The following is a 17,791-nucleotide window of genomic DNA, read 5'->3' as shown; positions in this document are numbered from 1 at the left end:
AAACGGTACCCAACCCATAGCACAGCAAACGTACTTAGGGTGGTTACTATGTGGTAACTTAAAAACTTATCAATGCAACGTCGTGTTAAATAACATGCAAGATATCCACAAATTTTGGGAGATAGAAGATATAAAGGATGAATCAGACTTATCAATGGAAGATCAAGAGTGCATTCAGTATTTTAACGACACGACTACAAGGGAATCAGACGGTCGGTACATAGTTCGTTTGCCATTGAAAGAGGACATCAATTCTAAACTGGGTCAATCAAAACACATAGCTACAGCTCAATTACGAAACATGGAAAGAAAATTAGCAAAAAACCCGAAACTCGCTGAGGACTACAAGGCCTTCATGGACGAATATATTGCATTGAACCACATGGAGCCCTGCAAACAAACATCAATCTTTGAATGCTTTCTACCGCATCATGCTGTCCAGCGGAGCGAGGCGCTCACATCTAAATTGCGAGTTGTATTCAATGCATCAGCACCAACCTCTACAGGAGTGAGTTTGAACGATCTCATGTACACCGGGCCAAATTTACAGCAAGATTTGCAATCAATCATCATGAAATGGCGCACATATCAATACGCGTGGACCGCCGATATCGAAAAGATGTTTCGGCAAATCAAGGTCAACGAACAAGATCAATGTTATCAAAAAATCTTATGGCGGGACTCACCCAATCAAGCAATCAGAATCTATCATTTGTCGACCGTGAGTTATGGCTGCCGTTCATCACCATATTTAGCAATGATGACACTGAGAAAGTTAGCATCAGATGAACGTCATAGATACCCAGCAGCAGCAAAAGTGTTGGAGGAATCATTTTACATGGATGACGTTTGCCATGGATCCCATTCAATCGAACACGGACAGCAGTTAATCATGGAATTGAATTCTCTTCTAAAATCTGGTGGGTTTTTATTGAGAAAATGGTCATCAAACGAGCCGAAACTATTAAAAAGCCTCCAAGTACAAGAAAGCAACGACAGCAATCATTTTACGTTCAAAACAGACAGCATATCAAAAACACTCGGACTGCAGTGGATACCCGAAAAAGACGTGTTCACATTTACATGCAGCATCCCAGATCAACCACCTGTAAAACTGACCAAGAGAATCCTACTGGGAGAGATATCAAAACTATTCGATCCATTAGGTTTCCTGGCGCCTATCACAACAAAACTCAAAATACTATTTCAGCAAGTTTGGCTAGACAAGCTGAATTGGGACGACTTAGTACCCACTGAAATAAACGCTGAGTGGCAAAAAATCAGAGCACAGTTGCATCAAATCAATCAATTTGAAATTCCAAGATGGATAGGTTCACATGAAAATGACATCATTGAACTACATGGATTTTCAGACGCTTCTATTAAGGCATATAGTTGTGTGGTATATGCACGAGCACGGAAGGGAGAGCAATCATACACAGTACTATTCGGTTCCAAAACAAGACTAGTCCCGAAAAAGAAATCACTATCATTACCTAAACTGGAACTAAGCGGGGCGCATCTATTATCAAAATTTATGCAAAAAATCTATCAAAGTTTCGAAGGTCAAAATACTACTATCGAATTGCATTGTTGGTGCGACTCAATGGTGGTGCTTGGTTGGCTGAACGGAAACCCGTCAAGATGGAAGCCTTTCGTAGCTAACCGAGTCAAGAGCATCAGCGAAATCATACCGAAGAACAGCTGGGATTACGTAAGCACGGGCGATAACCCCGCTGACGCAGCAAGTCGTGGCCTCTCCGTCAAGCAAATGAAAAAGCACGATTTATGGTGGAATGGCCCTTCGTGGCTGGCGACATTTCACAAGGAAGACAAGCGAGACGAGCATAAATACACAACTGATCAAGAATTGAAGATAAAACAATCAAATGTGGTCCAAAAATCGGAAAATAATCAGAGCATTATAAATGATTTATTAAACGATCATAGTAAGCTAAGCAAAGTAGTACATATTGTAGCATGGATACTACGTATGCATAAACAGCAAAACACGACGAGGCCGGCTTATATCACATTACATGAGCTGCGCCGTGCGAAATTAGTTGTCATCAAAAATATTCAAAGCGAGTACTTTGAGACAGAAATAGATCAGCTGAAGCAAAACAAACATTTATCAAGCAAGAGTAATTTACTAAATTTGAATCCTTTTTTGGACGAACAAGGCATATTGCGCGTGGGTGGAAGGTTAGCAAACGCAAACATACATGATAATATGAAACATCCAATCATTGTGCCACATGACAGCAGATTCACAACTCTCATCATTGATGAAGCACATCAACATACCTTCCACGGTGGCCCCCGACTGACACTCGCCAACTTAAGACAGCAATACTGGGTAATGGGCGGTAATAGAGCAGTGAAAAAGCAAATCAGAAAATGCATCACGTGCAGGAAGCAGAATCCTGAGATGTCACATCAACTAATGGGTGACCTTCCAGATGCCAGAAGCAACCCTGAGTACCCCTTTTATCATACAGGCGTAGATTATACGGGTCATGTGGAGGTCAAGGCAAGCAAAGGACGCGGGGTCAAAACAAACAAGGGCTACATAGCAATTTTCGTCTGTCTCGTCACCAAGGCGGTACACCTGGAGCTGGTGTCGGACATGACCAGTTCAGCATGTTTAGCTGCCATCCGTCGCCTAGCAGCAAGGAGGAATGTGCCCAAGCACGTTTATTCAGACTGCGGCACTAATTTTATTGGTGTGAATCGAGCAATACAAGAGCAATATCATGAGCTTCAGCAAGTATTCAGTGATAGTTTTCTTGCAGAAGTCACAGAAATGGGGATCGAGTGGCATTTTAATGCTCCATCTTGGCCAAGCGCTGGAGGCCTTTGGGAGAGGGCTGTGCGGAGTCTAAAGTTTCATCTCAAACGTGTTGTGGGAGATCAAAAGCTGACGTTTGAAGAGTATGCCACACTGCTCAGTGAGATAGAAAGCTGCTTAAACTCACGGCCTCTATGTGCATTATCAGAAGACCCAGAGGACCTCGATTTCCTTACGCCTGCCCACTTTCTAACTGGGCGCGCCGGGTCAGCCATCATTCAAACAGAGCAAGATGCGAGAACGCGTTGGCACCTCACGTCGAAGATGTTCCAGGAACTCTGGAAACGATGGAAGGCAGAATATCTGACGCAGATGTCTTCTAGAAGCAAGTGGTTGAAGCCCAAACCCAACATCAGCATTGGAGATCTGGTCACTATACAAGATGACAACTTACCCCCGGGTAAGTGGCCAATGGGCAGAGTGACGCAGTTACATCCTGGGAAGGATGACCTGGTCAGAGTCGTCACTCTGAAGACCAAGAATGGTTATATCAAACGTCCAGTAGTAAAGTTATCAGTTTTACCGCTGGGAAAACAGCAAAATCAAGAGCAAATATCAAGTCAATCAGCGGAAAACACATCAGAGCATCGACATCAAAAACGGCCAAGACGCATGGGGCTCCATGCTATTGTCACAGCGTTATTATTTTTTATGACGCTGGTTTCATCATCCACGGCACAAATCAATATATCACCGCTTCCCAAAAATCAAAGCATATTCTTCGACCCTATTTCAAAAATTGAGCTAATACGAGATAAGTGGACCCTCGTAGTTTACTACGACATGGCGCCGTATTGGACTGGAGTCGAAGCCTTTCATAAATTATCAGCATACCTCAACAGCACGTGCCATAAAATTGACCGAGACACTAATTGTCAAATGATCTTACTACAATTACAGCATACGTATCAAGAGATAAGCTATTGTAACGAACTACTTTTGAATCAGCATTACAACGAGTACGCTAGACAGCGTCGGCGCCGAGGCCTTATCAACGGAGTCGGCTACCTAGCAAATGCCCTGTTCGGAGTACTCGACAGCCAATTCGCAGAAAAGTACGCCGAGGATATCAAACTCATAAGAGCCAACCAACAATATCAAGCAAAATTATGGCAAAATCAGACTTCAGTAGTAGAAGCAGAGTTCAACTCATTAAAACGCATAGAAAGCACTATGGAAAAGCAACATAAATATATACACAAACAACTTACAGCTTTAGAATCCTCGGCAAATGCACTACAGACCAGAATTCAAGATTTAATCATGATACAAGACTTCACATTAACAGCATTGGCCGGAAATCATCTCCTGCTAACCCTGAAGGAGCTACAAAATGTATTGTTAGACACAATCACCGATATTTATCACGGACAAATAAGTCTACATCTTTTAACTCCCACGCAACTTAGAACCGAACTACAAATAATCAGCAGTCAGATGGCGAAAGAGCTCACGTTACCTGTAACTGACCTACTACAAAACCTACAAGAAATATATAAATTACTCAGACTAAAAACTAGAGTTACTGAAGAATACATCATCTTCGAAATAACCTTTCCTCTCGTATCTAGAGATACATACCAATTGTATCAAACCATAGCCATACCACGTCAGCAACTCAACAGCATGCTCAGTATAACCCCTATATCAAAGCACTTAGCAATCAATCTGCTACGAGACTCCTATATCATATTAAATATGAACGAGTTACAATCATGCATCCTCCTGAAAGACACGTATGTTTGCCAACTGCAAAAACCTGTACGGCGACTACAAAATGATAAAGACCTTTGTCTAAGCAGCGATAAAAATACAGATCAATGTATCATTGAGAAAAACATCTGCAAAAATCAATGGGTGGAGCTAAATACACCATCACAATACTTTTATTTTTGCTGCGACAGCTACTCAGTAAAAATAATATGTGGCGATCAAATAACTACGCAACAGCTGACCGGAGCAGGCATTCTATCATTAAATCAGAACTGTATTGCAAGAGGAAAAGAGTTCACATTGCATAGCATACAACACCATTACAATACGGTACATATTTCCGCCAGTATAAACAATCCTAGAATAGATCAGATCAATCATCTCATCAATATTAGCGTGACATCCCATGAAGTCCCGGAGAAAGATGAAGGAAGTTCAATCAACCAAACCTTAGCAGAGATAGGAGAAAGGATAAAAGGTTTGAAATCAGATGCAAAATCATTAGATATGAGTACGATGTCCTTTCACGATGTGCATCAGTATTCAGTTGGCTACGGAACATTGGCCATACTAGCAACTATCATCGTGGTGTTGGTGATCCGAAGACGACGGGCGTCGGGCTGGTGGTGCCTGCCGCCGGCGCCGCAGCCGCAGCAGCCGAGCCGTGCGTCCCTAAAGGGCGCCGCCGCCGGCAGATCAGGCTCCAGTGTTAGTGTTAGTGAAGTGAATTCGCGAAAGCAGAGCACGGCTGACCGTCAGCCGAGAGTGAGTGAAGTGAATGAGAGTAGTGAAAATAATGACAGATCAAATTATAACGTTTTCAGTCGATTATCGAGCATAAGATTCAGTAAAGTAGATAAAGCAACTTCCCCGGTAATTTATAAAAGACGGTACCTCGAAGGTGATTCTGTCGTTTGAACATTGTTATTTCAAAAAGTCTATCTTTATAAATTTTATTATCATTTAGTTAAGTAGGTATGTACTAACAAATATTTAGCAGTAAGGTAAAAATTGGTTCATCTTGTAATCATATAACAAAATCATTTAGCATTATATAATCTTTAGTATTGAATTTGGATTTTTGGCCCCCCGGAGCATGTTCGGGCCACTGTGTGTCACCGAACACCCTCTGTCGGCGTCACTGTGACGTAGCGGTGCCTACTTACACGCGCGGCACAAATCAGTGTACTTTTAGCAATCATACAAATCGGGTGCATTCACATCAAATCATTAGAATTATCATAGCATAGTATTTTCGGTATAAATAAATAGTGTTAAACTTTTACCGGACTATCATTTTATCAATCACATCAAAGTAGAGTAGCGACCCGCACACCAGTGTATTACGGAGTTAGTTTCCTATCGCGGGGCCTCCCCCGCGCCGCCATGGGAACCTCACCTCCGGCTTCCGGCACTCGCTCACCCACTTCCCGCATTATTTACACAAATTCATTCTGTGGTTTTGACATTATTTTCTCGAACTTTCTACAACGATTCAGTACGTGCCCCGAGAACTGTACCATTGTATTAGCGTCGCCGGCGCCGGGTTGGACGCGGCGGGCTCGTGTTGCACAACCTTCGATTGTATTTATTGTTGGTCATACATGTATTACAATTATTTATAAATTATAGCAATTGCAATTTTAATAATATTAAATTATGCTCCGTTATCTGTCAAGTCAATGTCAGTTACGTCGTGTCGTGCTTGCGAAAACTACATGGTAAATGACTAGTGTTCAGAATTAATATGATGTTTGTCAATAAGTTAGTGTTGTCAAAGCCGCAGCATGGCAACAGCGTCGCACTGGCAAGTGCCGCGGCTCCGCTATTTACGTGACCAGGAACTAGTTGAACCGGTTCCTCTACTTCGCCACATATCATTAGCTATTTTAATATCCGTATCTAAGACAAGCGATATCTCTAGAATTACGTCCTCGTCACGAAACGGGTCACAAGTCACAACTCTCATGCTGATTTGAATAACCAGAACTTGGGGCTGGCACTTTCACTGCGCACGCGCCGCCGCCGCCCCGCTGCAGCGCGCTGCTCGCCGCTTCACGCTGCAGCTACACTAGAGCCTATAGAAAGCCGGAGTGCAGAGGTCGGCTGCGACGGCGCCGCTCATTGTGTTTATGCTAATGGCCCGCGCCTCGCGCCACGTGTGGGTTCGCTCAGATGCAAATCACTTTCACTGAGCTCCGAAAACGCCATTATATCATTTACCACCGCCCAATTGGGATTTGAAAGTGAAAATTTGTATTGTATATTCTAAATGTAATCGGGCATTGATCTCATCCGGTTCAAGCTCAAGAGCAGAGGTTCTTCATTGGAAAGATAAATATTGGACACAGTATGTAGGTCACACAAGTTTCACTGAATCGTGGGTATCACCATTATGAGTGGCACCGTCGCCGTTGTATGCATTGCGCGATTCATTTCATACAATGGAAATGGCTTTAGTTTAGTCGGATTAATCGATGCTCTTTTCACCAATTACTAACGGTAAAGCAGCGGCCGTGACGCGCCACGCTGCACTTTCTATTCAAATCGGATCAAATCAGTCGTATTTACGAATCCATTATCGACAAAGTGAAACACACTTTGATTCCGGCTTGGTTTGGCTTTATCAAAATTGGAATTGTGTTGTTGTCTATCGCTAAAAGCACCACGAAAACCTTTGGGCGTAGGCATTACTTGAAGAATAGATGAGGAAGGTGTACACATAGTTTATGAAGACAGTTTCGCATAGCGGATATTTAAAGGTAATGCAGTCTCCACAGCCGTTCTATAGAGTTCAAAATACTTGATGCAATATGGAAATGGATTAAGTTAGTCGTGTTTGCGCTGCGGATGTCGTCAGTCTTCAGGGTCTTACTGGAGACACGTCGCCGAAGAATCCGGATTTTCACGTGTCGTGTCGCCGCTGACGGGCCGCGCTCGCTGCACGCCGTGAGAACATTAGCGCAAAACAAATGATCCTCTTACAAGACGACCGATAATGGAGCCACTTTACCGGCCTTAATTGCACAATCACGTGCAATGTCCGTGATTGGCTGCAGTTGATTGCCATTGAACTTGTCTCTACCGGCGGCGGCGGCGCGGGAGGATGCGGCCATCCTGCTGCGATTGTTCCGCGTTCGTTACCGGCGCCGATCACCACTTATTGCTTAATTGCAGTTTGGTTGTCGACTGCTTCTACATGGCCGCGGACATAGACGAGTGGCCTCGCCCGTGGAGACTAGATTTGATGTACAAGGGCATCGATCACTGGAGTTCCTTCCGTGAATGAGGGTCTCGCTTTGATTGAAGCAATTTTGTGTGTCGACGTTATTGTTAAATGAAATAAGGTTTTGGGTAGTTTTGGTCATCCAATCAAATTTTTATTGTTGTAATTACGTTGCGGTTTAAATGTATGTCTCAATCGTAAAGAATTAAGTGTGTACTTATAATTTTACGCGTTGCAACAAGCAACAACATTGCGCAAAGTGTGAAGCATTAAAACAATCCGAGCGCCTTGCCTCACGCCGCACTCGCATTACGTGCAAACTCCTTCACGGCGCTGATGTAAAGCCACGCTCAGCCGTGGTATGATCGACATTGCTCTTGTTGTTACTTAGTTTCTTGTGTGGGCCGTAATTCGTTCCGCATAAGGCACACATTGTTGTGCTCCATCTGCGTTAGCCACAGTCCAGAAATTGCTCAACGCAGTCGTCGCATGACTTTATTAAAGTTTATTTCCAGTCTTCACGTTTACAAGAACTTATAATAAATCGTAATTCACCTTCACATTTCAAGAATCCGGAAAATTCACCTCGTATTTATTACGTCGCGTTGGCGCTGCCACTGCGTCTTTTCTTTTCTGATTGCACATAATAAAATTGTTGTTTTAGTGTTTTATTGTATATTATTGTGGTTTCGTATTTCCCCGGCAGTGGGAGGCGCGTTGCCAAGTGTGCGGAATATGCAAGTTGAGGGACAATGATGTGCCTAGTGCCCTGTGGCCAGGCCTTGGTCCGTGACTGCATTATTAATGAGCCGTCCCCGAGCTGTGTCCCGCCGCGGTTCATCGGCCGCTCCACGTCCATCAGATGCGGCTGCGATCACCATCACGTTTAACTATCGATTCGTGTCGATGCTCGCACAGATACTCGGTTTATTGGCAATTTTATTTCTATTCCGGAGATCGGCCCACTCACGGTGTTCATACTCTTCATGCAGAGCTCGTAAACTTGTGTTGTCGCATTAATATTTTTATGGAGGTGTTGGGACAGTGTGATTCTTGTTAGATCCGATGGCCCTTTTGTCTACGGCATCGATCGTAGCGGCACTCAGCTTAGTATACAAACAACATCAACTTTCTATATAAATTATGTCGTATTCCTTAAAAAATTATATATTTGGTAAAGTGAGATTGTATATAAGGAGCTGCTGAAGTTATAATACTGATGAAAGCTATTTATGATTGTCCTTTTCAAGCTGCTGTTATCCAGGAATTCTCTTCGAAAAACTTTATAGTGTTAATCTTACTTACCAACCAAGAAGAAACTCGAACTTACCTGTACAAGTGTACAGGTACGAATAATTTAGTTTTGTAAAGATGCTTTACCACGATAAATACCAAACTAAAGTAACTAAAGAGGCTGTCATACAGTGGTAACTTGAAGTGTTTGTTAGTGGCTGTTGTTTGTGTAAGCGATCCGTGGGCGGACCCTCAGAGTGGAGCACCGAGGACCTCGAACTCTCGGTGACGTCACGAGTTCCACCGATCATCACATTTGACTATGAGAATCTTCATCAAGTGTCGGGGGGTCACGCCGGTCGCACATCAAGGAAGCTCTCAGTGACTCCATCGGGCCGGATTGACGCAATGCTTGTTTAACGAACATGAGATAATCAAAGTTCATTATACCTCCCATAAGAAAATAACTGGTTTCCTAAGCAAATACACTTACTTCAATCTCGACATCCTAGCCACTTGGTTTTTTACTGATACATGTTTCCTTACTGAGCTGGCGGGAGGTGGCTAAATTGGTATACAAACACTATCTGTTTGGGTAAATATTGAAACGATCGTTCGATGACGTCAGCTGATATTGTAGATTGTTCGAAGCTTTTTCTAAACGTGTAAACAAGACAGAAACGAGAAAACATCACGAATTTAATCGTTTTTTTATCGAAAAAGTCAACAATTGATTTGTCGTGATATTTTTTGCTGGATTAACGCGGAGGCGGAAGCTGCTTGCGGAAATGTAAGACTTGCGTTGACAATGGCGGCGACCGCTGACAAAGACGTCGTCGGGAGGAGGCACGACCCTGGGGTTGGTGCGAGCGCGACGGATCGCCAGCACGCCGCCGCCGCCCAAGTTATTGCTTGTTGCCACACCACACTCGTATCTCATTGTTATCGCTGATCGCCTCACGGTGCGTGACTCGATCATCACCGCCGAGGTCGAGTGAAACTAATCTACTTTCCAGCAATTTTGGTCGCAGCCATCAGCTCTGTAATCTCTGCGGAGATTTGCTCGAGGCAACCTACTAGCGCTGCGGACGTGACATCAGCATCTCGGACACCATCATTTAACGGTCACCATTTCCAAAATCAATAAATGAATAATCAAATATTTGGGATTTACACACCGGTACCGGACAAACCCAGTATTTTCTCCGCTGCATAAAAACTAAATTCCTCGATGTTTTGTGGTTAAATGACTCATATACATTAAAGGTGTCAGGCATTACAAGTTAGAGGGTTTCGCCTTGTATAAGTTGTGCAATGAGCACGGTGGTGGTAAAAAATCCCCGTGTAGGATCCGGGGGCGGCGGCACGTGTGCGTGCACCTGGACGCGGGTGCATCCGGGCGCTCCGGGCTCCCGTGACGCAACGTGACGTGGCGACTGTCACTGACCCGCGCGTGTCAGCAACCGACGCCGCGACCTTTGTGACCGGTTGACCACCACGCTGCCACCGTTACACATGCAATCACTCTTAATGCCAGGACATTTACAGAGTCAACTTTTTATGCGACACGTTAACGAGACAGAAGCTTACTCTGAAACAGTTTTATGAGTGTTTATGTTTATGTAGTCCGCTGGCTGCCGTCCAGCCAGCGCCATGAAAGTAAATAAGTTAACTATCGTTACGGCAAAACAGTTTATGTGTGATTTTGCATTTTTAACCAATACTTTGCATGTCTTGCAACAGTAATGTTTTTGGAGCAGATAAAAGTTAATAGCCATTGTTCACGATCTCACAGTTTACGAGTGTAGTGAGGTCGCGAGCGAGGCTGCTGCATGTGTCTCGATTGTCTCGTGCTGCGAGGTCATGTACTCATAAAACCTATTTGACATCGCTAATTACCCTCCGACCTCACGTACTTATATTGTTTTAATTAGCCGAACCACGGCTCCATGGCTGCGCTTTAATCACTTTATTGCCTACTCACATTTCAACATAACTGTTGACATCCATCACGTGTAATTAGAATATAGCTGTTTTAGGTACAACGGTATTATCTTATTTACTGGCCGCGTGGGCTGCGCGCTAATTAGCAGGGAGGAACAGGGAAAATCTACTGTGTGGGAGGATTTATTATTATTCTGGACTGATAACACTTTTTTAACAGAGAGTGCACTTGACCTCATAATGGTCAAAAATTAACCAAAACAAAACTATCTGTCTAACTCCTTCCGCGCTTCATTCAAGTGCTGTTTGCCAGGTGACTTCTGTACTCACCCCACCCATTCCCTTCACAAGACAATGCTTTAACCATGTACCTTCCACTATTTCCAGCTCTGGCGCTATTCGACCACGTGAACCTCCTCTACGGCACGGTGTCGGAGTTCTGCACGGCGGCGTCCTGCCCGGACATGACGGGGCCGGGCGCGCGCACGTACGCGTGGTACGACGAGCGCGGCAAGAAGTGCCGCGTGGCCGCGCCGCAGTACGTGGACTACGTCATGACCTACACGCAGAACACGGTCAATGACGAGACCGTGTTCCCTACTAAATACGGTGAGTTGTGGTCTAGAGTGCGATAACGCAGATTTTATTAAGTTTTTTCTATAACTGCCAGCCCTATATGAACGAAGAAGTGTTTAGTCGTAGTTATCATGTCAGAGCCAAAAAATACAAATAGTCACCTGAATACTTTTTTTGATGTTGGCCCTTGTTTCTGTCGCCAAGTTAGCGTTGTTTGAGTCATCCTTACTTAGTACCCAAACACCACAACCATATTGGGTTATATTTGCAATTCCTTGCATCGCAGCTTACTAGAGTAGCATTCTAACCAGCCTTTGTCGCGATACACGATAAAGTACTTTAAATGGTTCAATATTTCCAATTTGATTCGATGATGACTATTATAATATTGAGTGTCCGCTTATTTTATCTTCGGATCGATTTCATATCTCGCCTTTTCGATAAAAATATTGCATTTGATTCCGGGAATTGTATATCGATAATGGGCCAGTCAGAACAGAATTACTTACAATTTCCAATAGGAAAATGATATAATATAAATGTTGTAAACTTATAACCGTTGTGTAGATGTGTAAATACTTTTACTTGTTACATATTATGCTAGAAGGTACCTAAGGAACCTATAAGTATAATAAATGTTCGATGCACGACACGATCAAATGCTGTGTCATTGAATTTATATAATAATAATAATGTTTATTATGCGTAATATTTATTCTATTTCCAACAACGACTATATTGTACTGAGGGTCGGACAATCAATAGCTATAAACACAGCTATTTACGTAGACCGTACCCGCCTACACTTGGCCTTGAATGTGCGCATGCAAGTTTAAACTGTGTCGGCTTGTCTTGGCACGAGGTGGCGGCATCAGGTCGGTCTTTTACTGCTGGCCAAGGGTGACTACTGAATAACTTGCGGATACATAATTCGTTGGGTTATTGGGTACTGTTATTAGTTTTCACCGTCTACCCTGAGTCCCAGCTCAATACCACAGAAAACTTAAAATTTAAAATATATTAAGCAACTGTATTTAACGCCAATAAAGAGCAATATGAAGATTGCTCGCGGACTCAAGTTCCAGCTTTCACTTTTGTAACGGCAGTCATTTTCATATCATTTTAATACTTGCTTGTTATACCATCCCCACCGAATCAGCTAAAGCCAGAATCTCATCATGTCCTTCCTCAACCTCTCGACTCAACCTGTCCTCTCTTCTCCCCCAGCGAACGAGTTCCCATCAGTGTTCGGCGCGACGGTGCGGCGCGTGGTGCGTCTTCTGTTCCACGTGGTGGCTCATCTCTACGCGGCGCACTTCCGCCAGCTGGCGCTGCTGCGGCTGCACGCGCACCTGCACCTCACCTTCGCGCACCTCACCGCGCTCGACCGCCGCTTCCAGCTGCTCGACGCCAAGGAGACTGACGTGAGTACCGAGCTTCGTCACCAGCCAATGGAAGCCCCTCGAAACACTTGGGCCTCAAGTCTACTAAGCAATGGCAGCTCAATTCTGTGTCGTCTGAATGGTTTTCCGACTTTAGGTATCCGTTTTAGGGTTAGTGAGTCCCAGCAGTGCAATATGAAACAATTATTACGGTTTATTAACGTTAGTTCTTTAAAAAAGATGCAATCAATATTTCCTAAAACGCGGATAATGAATACCTACACCCATGCTGCCGACACACAACTGTGCCGTTATTGCTTACCGGCTTAGGGCCCTGATGCTAATTTACGTTCGGCGTACTCTGTGCAGTCAGAGACAGAGGCTTATTTGAGAGGCCAATCTTTTCACCACGGTGACAAACCCTAGTTTAGCTAAAAAAGAAACTAAGTAGATTGACCAGTAATCGTCCACTCTCGGCCTTCCTAATCTAGTTTACTAGTTGAAGGACGTCGATCCAAAGGGCTGGAATCGTGGACTACATTCGAGAATGTCCTAATGAACCCTACGGTCGGACTCGGAGTTCGGAGTTGTTAGATAGTAGTGACCAGACCGCTGCACTCTCAATTCAAAGCTAGGTGTAACAGTAACCTCACTATCTCTGACCTGACCTGATAAGTGCACACAGATCCACCGTTAGATACGCAGTGGAGCTCAAGTAATATAGGCGCTATTTATCATCGGAGAGATATCTTTCCATGCCTGACAAACATTTCTAAGACCCGTACTAATATACTTTAGGTGTTATATTATATCTGTTACTTTCTTGCCTTCAGCTAGTCAGACACGGCTATGCCGGTGTTTTATAGTGGTTGTTCTTGTTCTAACGAGATCGTATGATTTATCTGGATATTAGATCCATCCATCAAAGTGTTTGCTCCACGATCAGACTTTCTACAAAGCCTAATCTGGCTAATCTGTCACTGTCGTCAAATAAGGCCTGAAACATTTATGCTCGTGTTATAATTATGTATGTAGCATGATTTACACGAACGCATTTAAGATCTTCCGAGATATTTAGTTACGAGACCGACGAAAGTAGATTACGATTCAGTTCTATATATGTACATATTTAAAAAATACAGTTAATTTAGATTTAAAATAATGTATGTATTTAAGCTAAAAATATAACTAAGGATCTAACACAAAATATTCTCTAATTGCAGGTTCTCCGTGATCTCGAAGTGGCTCTCCGGCTGACGGAGGGCTCTGCCCCCGCGACGGCGGCGGCGGCGGGCGCGGGGGGCGCGGCGGAGAGCGCGGGGGACGAGGCGCGGCGCTCGCCCGTGGTGACGCAGCCGCTGGCGAGCGCGTGACCCGGCGGCGGCGGCGGCGCGCCCCCCTAGCGCGCCACGGTGACCAGCCGCGGCGCCGCCAGCACGCGCGCCAGCACGGCGCCCACGTCGCCCAGCAGCGCCACGGCCGGCCGCGCCGCGCCCCGCGCCGCCGCCGCCGCCGCGCCCGCCGCCGCGCACGGCCCGCGCACGCCCGCGTTGAACAGCACCACCAGCGCCGGCTTCAGCGCGTCGCCCGCTGCCTCCGCCGCGCCCAGCGCCGCCGCCGCCGCCACGCGCAGCGCCGCCCTGCGACAGACATGTAGCTAGTTAACGAGTTGATGCACGCCACAAAGCGACACGTAGGTACTTAACGCCTCGATAGTTGACACGTGTAAACGTTCTGTAATTTAATAAATTGTTAACTCTATTGTAAATATTTCAATCTGTTAAGTAGTTTTAGGTGATTACGATTAGTTTTTAACTATTATTTGTGATTGCTTTGGTTGTAAATAAAAGTGATATTTGTTTAACTAATAAAATGAAAAGCCTTATGAACTTTACCACTGTTTTTTAATCATCAGCCCCAACTTAAGCGATTTGAAATAATATATCCAATGTTAGTTAGCAAGTTACCCGAAGGAAAATAAACGATTTATCTATCTATCTTCATGGCTTAAGTGATAAAAAAGATAGTAACCTGAACACATGCAGCGCGAAGCTAACAGGCAGCAGCGCGAGGCAGGTGGGCACGGCCAGCAGCTCCGCGAAGCAGCGGTCGGCGCGGCGCAGCGCCCGGCGCGCCCACTGCGCCAGCGCGCCGCCGCCGCCCCCGCGCGAGCACAGGTACTCCGACCCGCCCTGATCGAAGTAGAACACTTCTACTCGCTCCGGCCCTGGAATTGAGTCATTAGAACTAGAGGTCGTTAGGTTCTGAAGAGGCAAGACAATCGATAAGCTGTTAGGATGATTATCTACAGGTACATTCTGGTGAATGAGTTTTGTCACTAAAACTATCACCGGTCTATGGGCTTGTACACAAAACTGCGTTGCGACGTCGCATCGCAAAAACATGCGACAGTAATGAAGCATTTGACCTGAAAATCTGTCAAAACAGTCGCAGATTTTTGCGATGCGACGTCGCAACGCAGTTTTGTGTACAAGCCCTATGTACTACGAGCTCTGTGTAGTTATTCCTAGATGATTACTTCCATATTATTGTTGTTAAAGCATTCTATTTAACATATAATTTATATCGACTTACCTACTTCTGTATAAAACAAAGAGATAATTAATCATACCCATGTCTTCATCAATGTCGATTTTCTCATCATTCAGATTAAATTTATCCCAAAAGGATTTTTTATTCCCCTGCATGAAACAAAGATATTTAATCAAACCGAATATAAGGAATTATAAAGTAAGCGGTATTCGATATGAAATAAAAAATCACCACAGGGCCGTCATCCTCCATGTCACCGCCAGCGCCCCCCGCGGCGCGTCCGGTAGGGGGCGGCACCTTCGCCTTGCGGGTGGGGGCGACAGGGCGCGCCGCCCGGACATGCTTCTTGAACGAGGTCGAGCTCTGTGCACTCGTGGACACCTCCACCAGCGTGCGCCGCCCGGGATACCAACTGTACAAATACTTATTACAAAAATATCGTTAGGTTAAATAAAATGTACTCCTTGCGGGGTAGGCAGAGGTGCATTGCTGCACCCACTTTTCGCCAGAGTGTTATGTTAGTCCCAATGTAATAGGGGGCGGGCCTATTGCCATTTTACGGGCACATCCAAGACCCGAGAACAAATATCTGTGTTTAAACAAATATCTGCCCCAGCCGGGAATCGAACCCGGGACCATCGGCTCAGGAGTCAGGTCACTAACCACTACATTAGTACAAGGCGTGAGTGCGTGTGTGTGTGTGTTAAATAAAATATATGTATAAAGTTCCTCGAACTACTATCTACGTAAAATTTAAAACACATTCTTTCCCTTTGGAGAATACAATTAATTATAAAGTTACCTACCAACTTGCAACTTGTGTTAGTTTGCATTACTTGCGTAAAATCCAAAGTTTTCGGACTACCTTCTCGTTTTAGGATAGGTAGACCAGGAGTACTCACGAGTAGCCATCACGCCCGTCCAGCTGCTGGGCCATGCCAGGGTAGGTGAGGAGCAGAGGGGGCGGCAACATGTACACACCGGGGGCGGGGGGCGGCCCTGGCGCCGGCCCATCGCCGCATCCCGCTAGCACCTGCTGGACACAGAGTTAAAAAAACCTATCAACATAATCACCTGAAGATGGGATTACCAAATTTCATGTGCACTACATCAACTACATGAACGTTTATCTTAGATACCAGACACTTGTGTAGGTAGGTTAGGTATGTAGATGCTAGGAAGTATTAACCGGATCCTTGGAAGGATGCTCCATCTTAGTGATGGGGCTGGAGGCTGCGGGTAGCCGCGGCGAGGTCTGCGCGGCCGCGGGCTGCGACTCCTTCTTCTGATGATGCTTGTGGACAACTACCTGTAGGGTGAGCAGTAAGTACTTATAAAAATTCAATATATAAAAATATAAACAAGGTATATTGGCGTCCTCGCTAACATTGTAAGTATCTTCATTACGGAGGTCTACAGAGGTAGTCGCCTCCACAGTCGAATCCACCCTTAGCCACATCAGGTTATCTGAGATAAAACTTACTTGAATAAATGACCCAGACTCGTCAGTGCCGCGCGCAGTATCTGTCGGAGATGGATTTTCTACGTCAGGTACAACGGCTCTCTCCAAAGGCGCGTGATCTCCCATTGAAGCTGTGAAACTTTCAGTCCGCTGTGTAGAGTTCATGTCTGCAACGTATTGAGTTAGGACATGGTATTGATAATGAGAAAGTAGTTAGACGAATACTTACAAAATACCTAGATTGAACAAATTACATTAGTAGTACCTTCCTACAGGACTATGGCGAAAACCACAACTACTATTACCAGAATTACCACCTAAGTAACCTACCTGTGTTACCTACCTACCTACTAAACAGAGCTAAACTAAGTACTAGTTAATGCTCTGTACTCAGTACTGACTGTAGGTACCTGACCCCTTAGAATGAATTTTCATCGTGAACGTGAAGTAGAGTTCATCGAGTAATTTTGTATGAAAACATGAACAACACCCCTGGCGGTCGGTAGCAGAACTAAAATTTCCCCACAAAATTCATTGAGTAATTTCACGTCACGTTCACGATGAAAATTCATGCTAAGGGGTCTGTATCTAGGCAGTGTAAAATCTAAAGAGCAGAAAGCTATCAGGATATGTTACTTTGATGCTGCTAGGCAGTATGGCATTATGCTTGTAGGTAGAATAGGAAAGAAAATGCCCTTTTAAAATTACCGATTAGGTGAGTACTGGCCAGTTCAATCTCTTTTGCCTGAACGCCCCTATTTTTAGTTGAACTAGTATAATGTGAGACATATTTCTTAGGCGATTGGGTCATTTTCTTTATTATATTTTTGTACGAAGAAACTGTTTGTTGA

The 17,791-nt window shown here is 44.6% G+C and overlaps 2 protein-coding genes across 14 annotated transcripts in view; one reads left to right on the top strand and one right to left on the bottom strand.

Annotated features, from left to right (window-relative positions):
- Positions 1 to 14,819, top strand: part of LOC105391901 (MOB kinase activator-like 2) — a 68,262-nt gene extending 53,443 nt beyond the window's left edge. For 6 of the 12 annotated variants that reach the window (XM_048624922.1, XM_048624914.1, XM_048624918.1 and 3 more), the window contains exons 3-6: positions 11,355 to 11,576; positions 12,771 to 12,967; positions 14,149 to 14,197; positions 14,435 to 14,819. In XM_048624922.1, coding sequence (XP_048480879.1) covers positions 11,355 to 11,576; positions 12,771 to 12,967; positions 14,149 to 14,197; positions 14,435 to 14,586 — 620 coding nt within the window. In that variant the 3' untranslated portion in view covers positions 14,587 to 14,819. Of the gene's footprint in view, positions 1 to 11,354; positions 11,577 to 12,770; positions 12,968 to 14,148 lie in introns of all 12 variants that reach the window. The other 6 variants (XM_048624915.1, XM_038112203.2, XM_038112202.2 and 3 more) reach the window with 6 other exon arrangements.
- Positions 14,820 to 14,990: 171 nt separating this feature from the next.
- On the bottom strand, positions 14,991 to 17,788 carry LOC105391900. 2 transcript variants are annotated; one of them, XM_048624923.1, is made up of 6 exons: positions 17,649 to 17,788; positions 16,962 to 17,107; positions 16,668 to 16,787; positions 16,381 to 16,514; positions 15,558 to 15,890; positions 14,991 to 15,152 (listed from the first exon to the last, which is right to left on the bottom strand). In XM_048624923.1, the coding sequence occupies exons 1-5, from the start codon at positions 17,749 to 17,751 to the stop codon at positions 15,647 to 15,649; spliced, it is 747 nt and encodes a 248-aa protein (XP_048480880.1). In that variant the 5' UTR covers positions 17,752 to 17,788; the 3' UTR covers positions 14,991 to 15,152; positions 15,558 to 15,646. The 2 variants fall into 2 exon arrangements, with proteins under 2 accessions (XP_048480880.1, XP_048480881.1); XM_048624924.1 differs by having other exon boundaries at positions 16,381 to 16,511.
- Between the last annotated feature and the right edge of the window lie 3 nt (positions 17,789 to 17,791).

The sequence above is a fragment of the Plutella xylostella genome, chromosome 13 (genome assembly GCF_932276165.1).
Source record: "Plutella xylostella chromosome 13, ilPluXylo3.1, whole genome shotgun sequence".
NCBI classification, from domain to species: Eukaryota; Metazoa; Arthropoda; class Insecta; order Lepidoptera; family Plutellidae; genus Plutella; species Plutella xylostella.
Note: the sequence above shows the minus strand (reverse complement) of the source record. Positions and strands in the feature narration are given on the sequence as shown.

Bases quoted from the DNA above. Each gene is read 5' to 3' on its own strand.
- LOC105391900 (XM_048624923.1), bottom strand. From the start codon at position 17,751: ATGACCCAATCGCCTAAGAAATATGTCTCACATTATACTAGTTCAACT. The intron at 16,788-16,961 runs GTAAGTTTTATC...CTCACCCTACAG, and splicing joins AGTCTGGGTCATTTATTCAA to GTAGTTGTCCACAAGCATCA. The intron at 16,515-16,667 runs GTTAATACTTCC...CTCTGTGTCCAG, and splicing joins AGCATCCTTCCAAGGATCCG to CAGGTGCTAGCGGGATGCGG.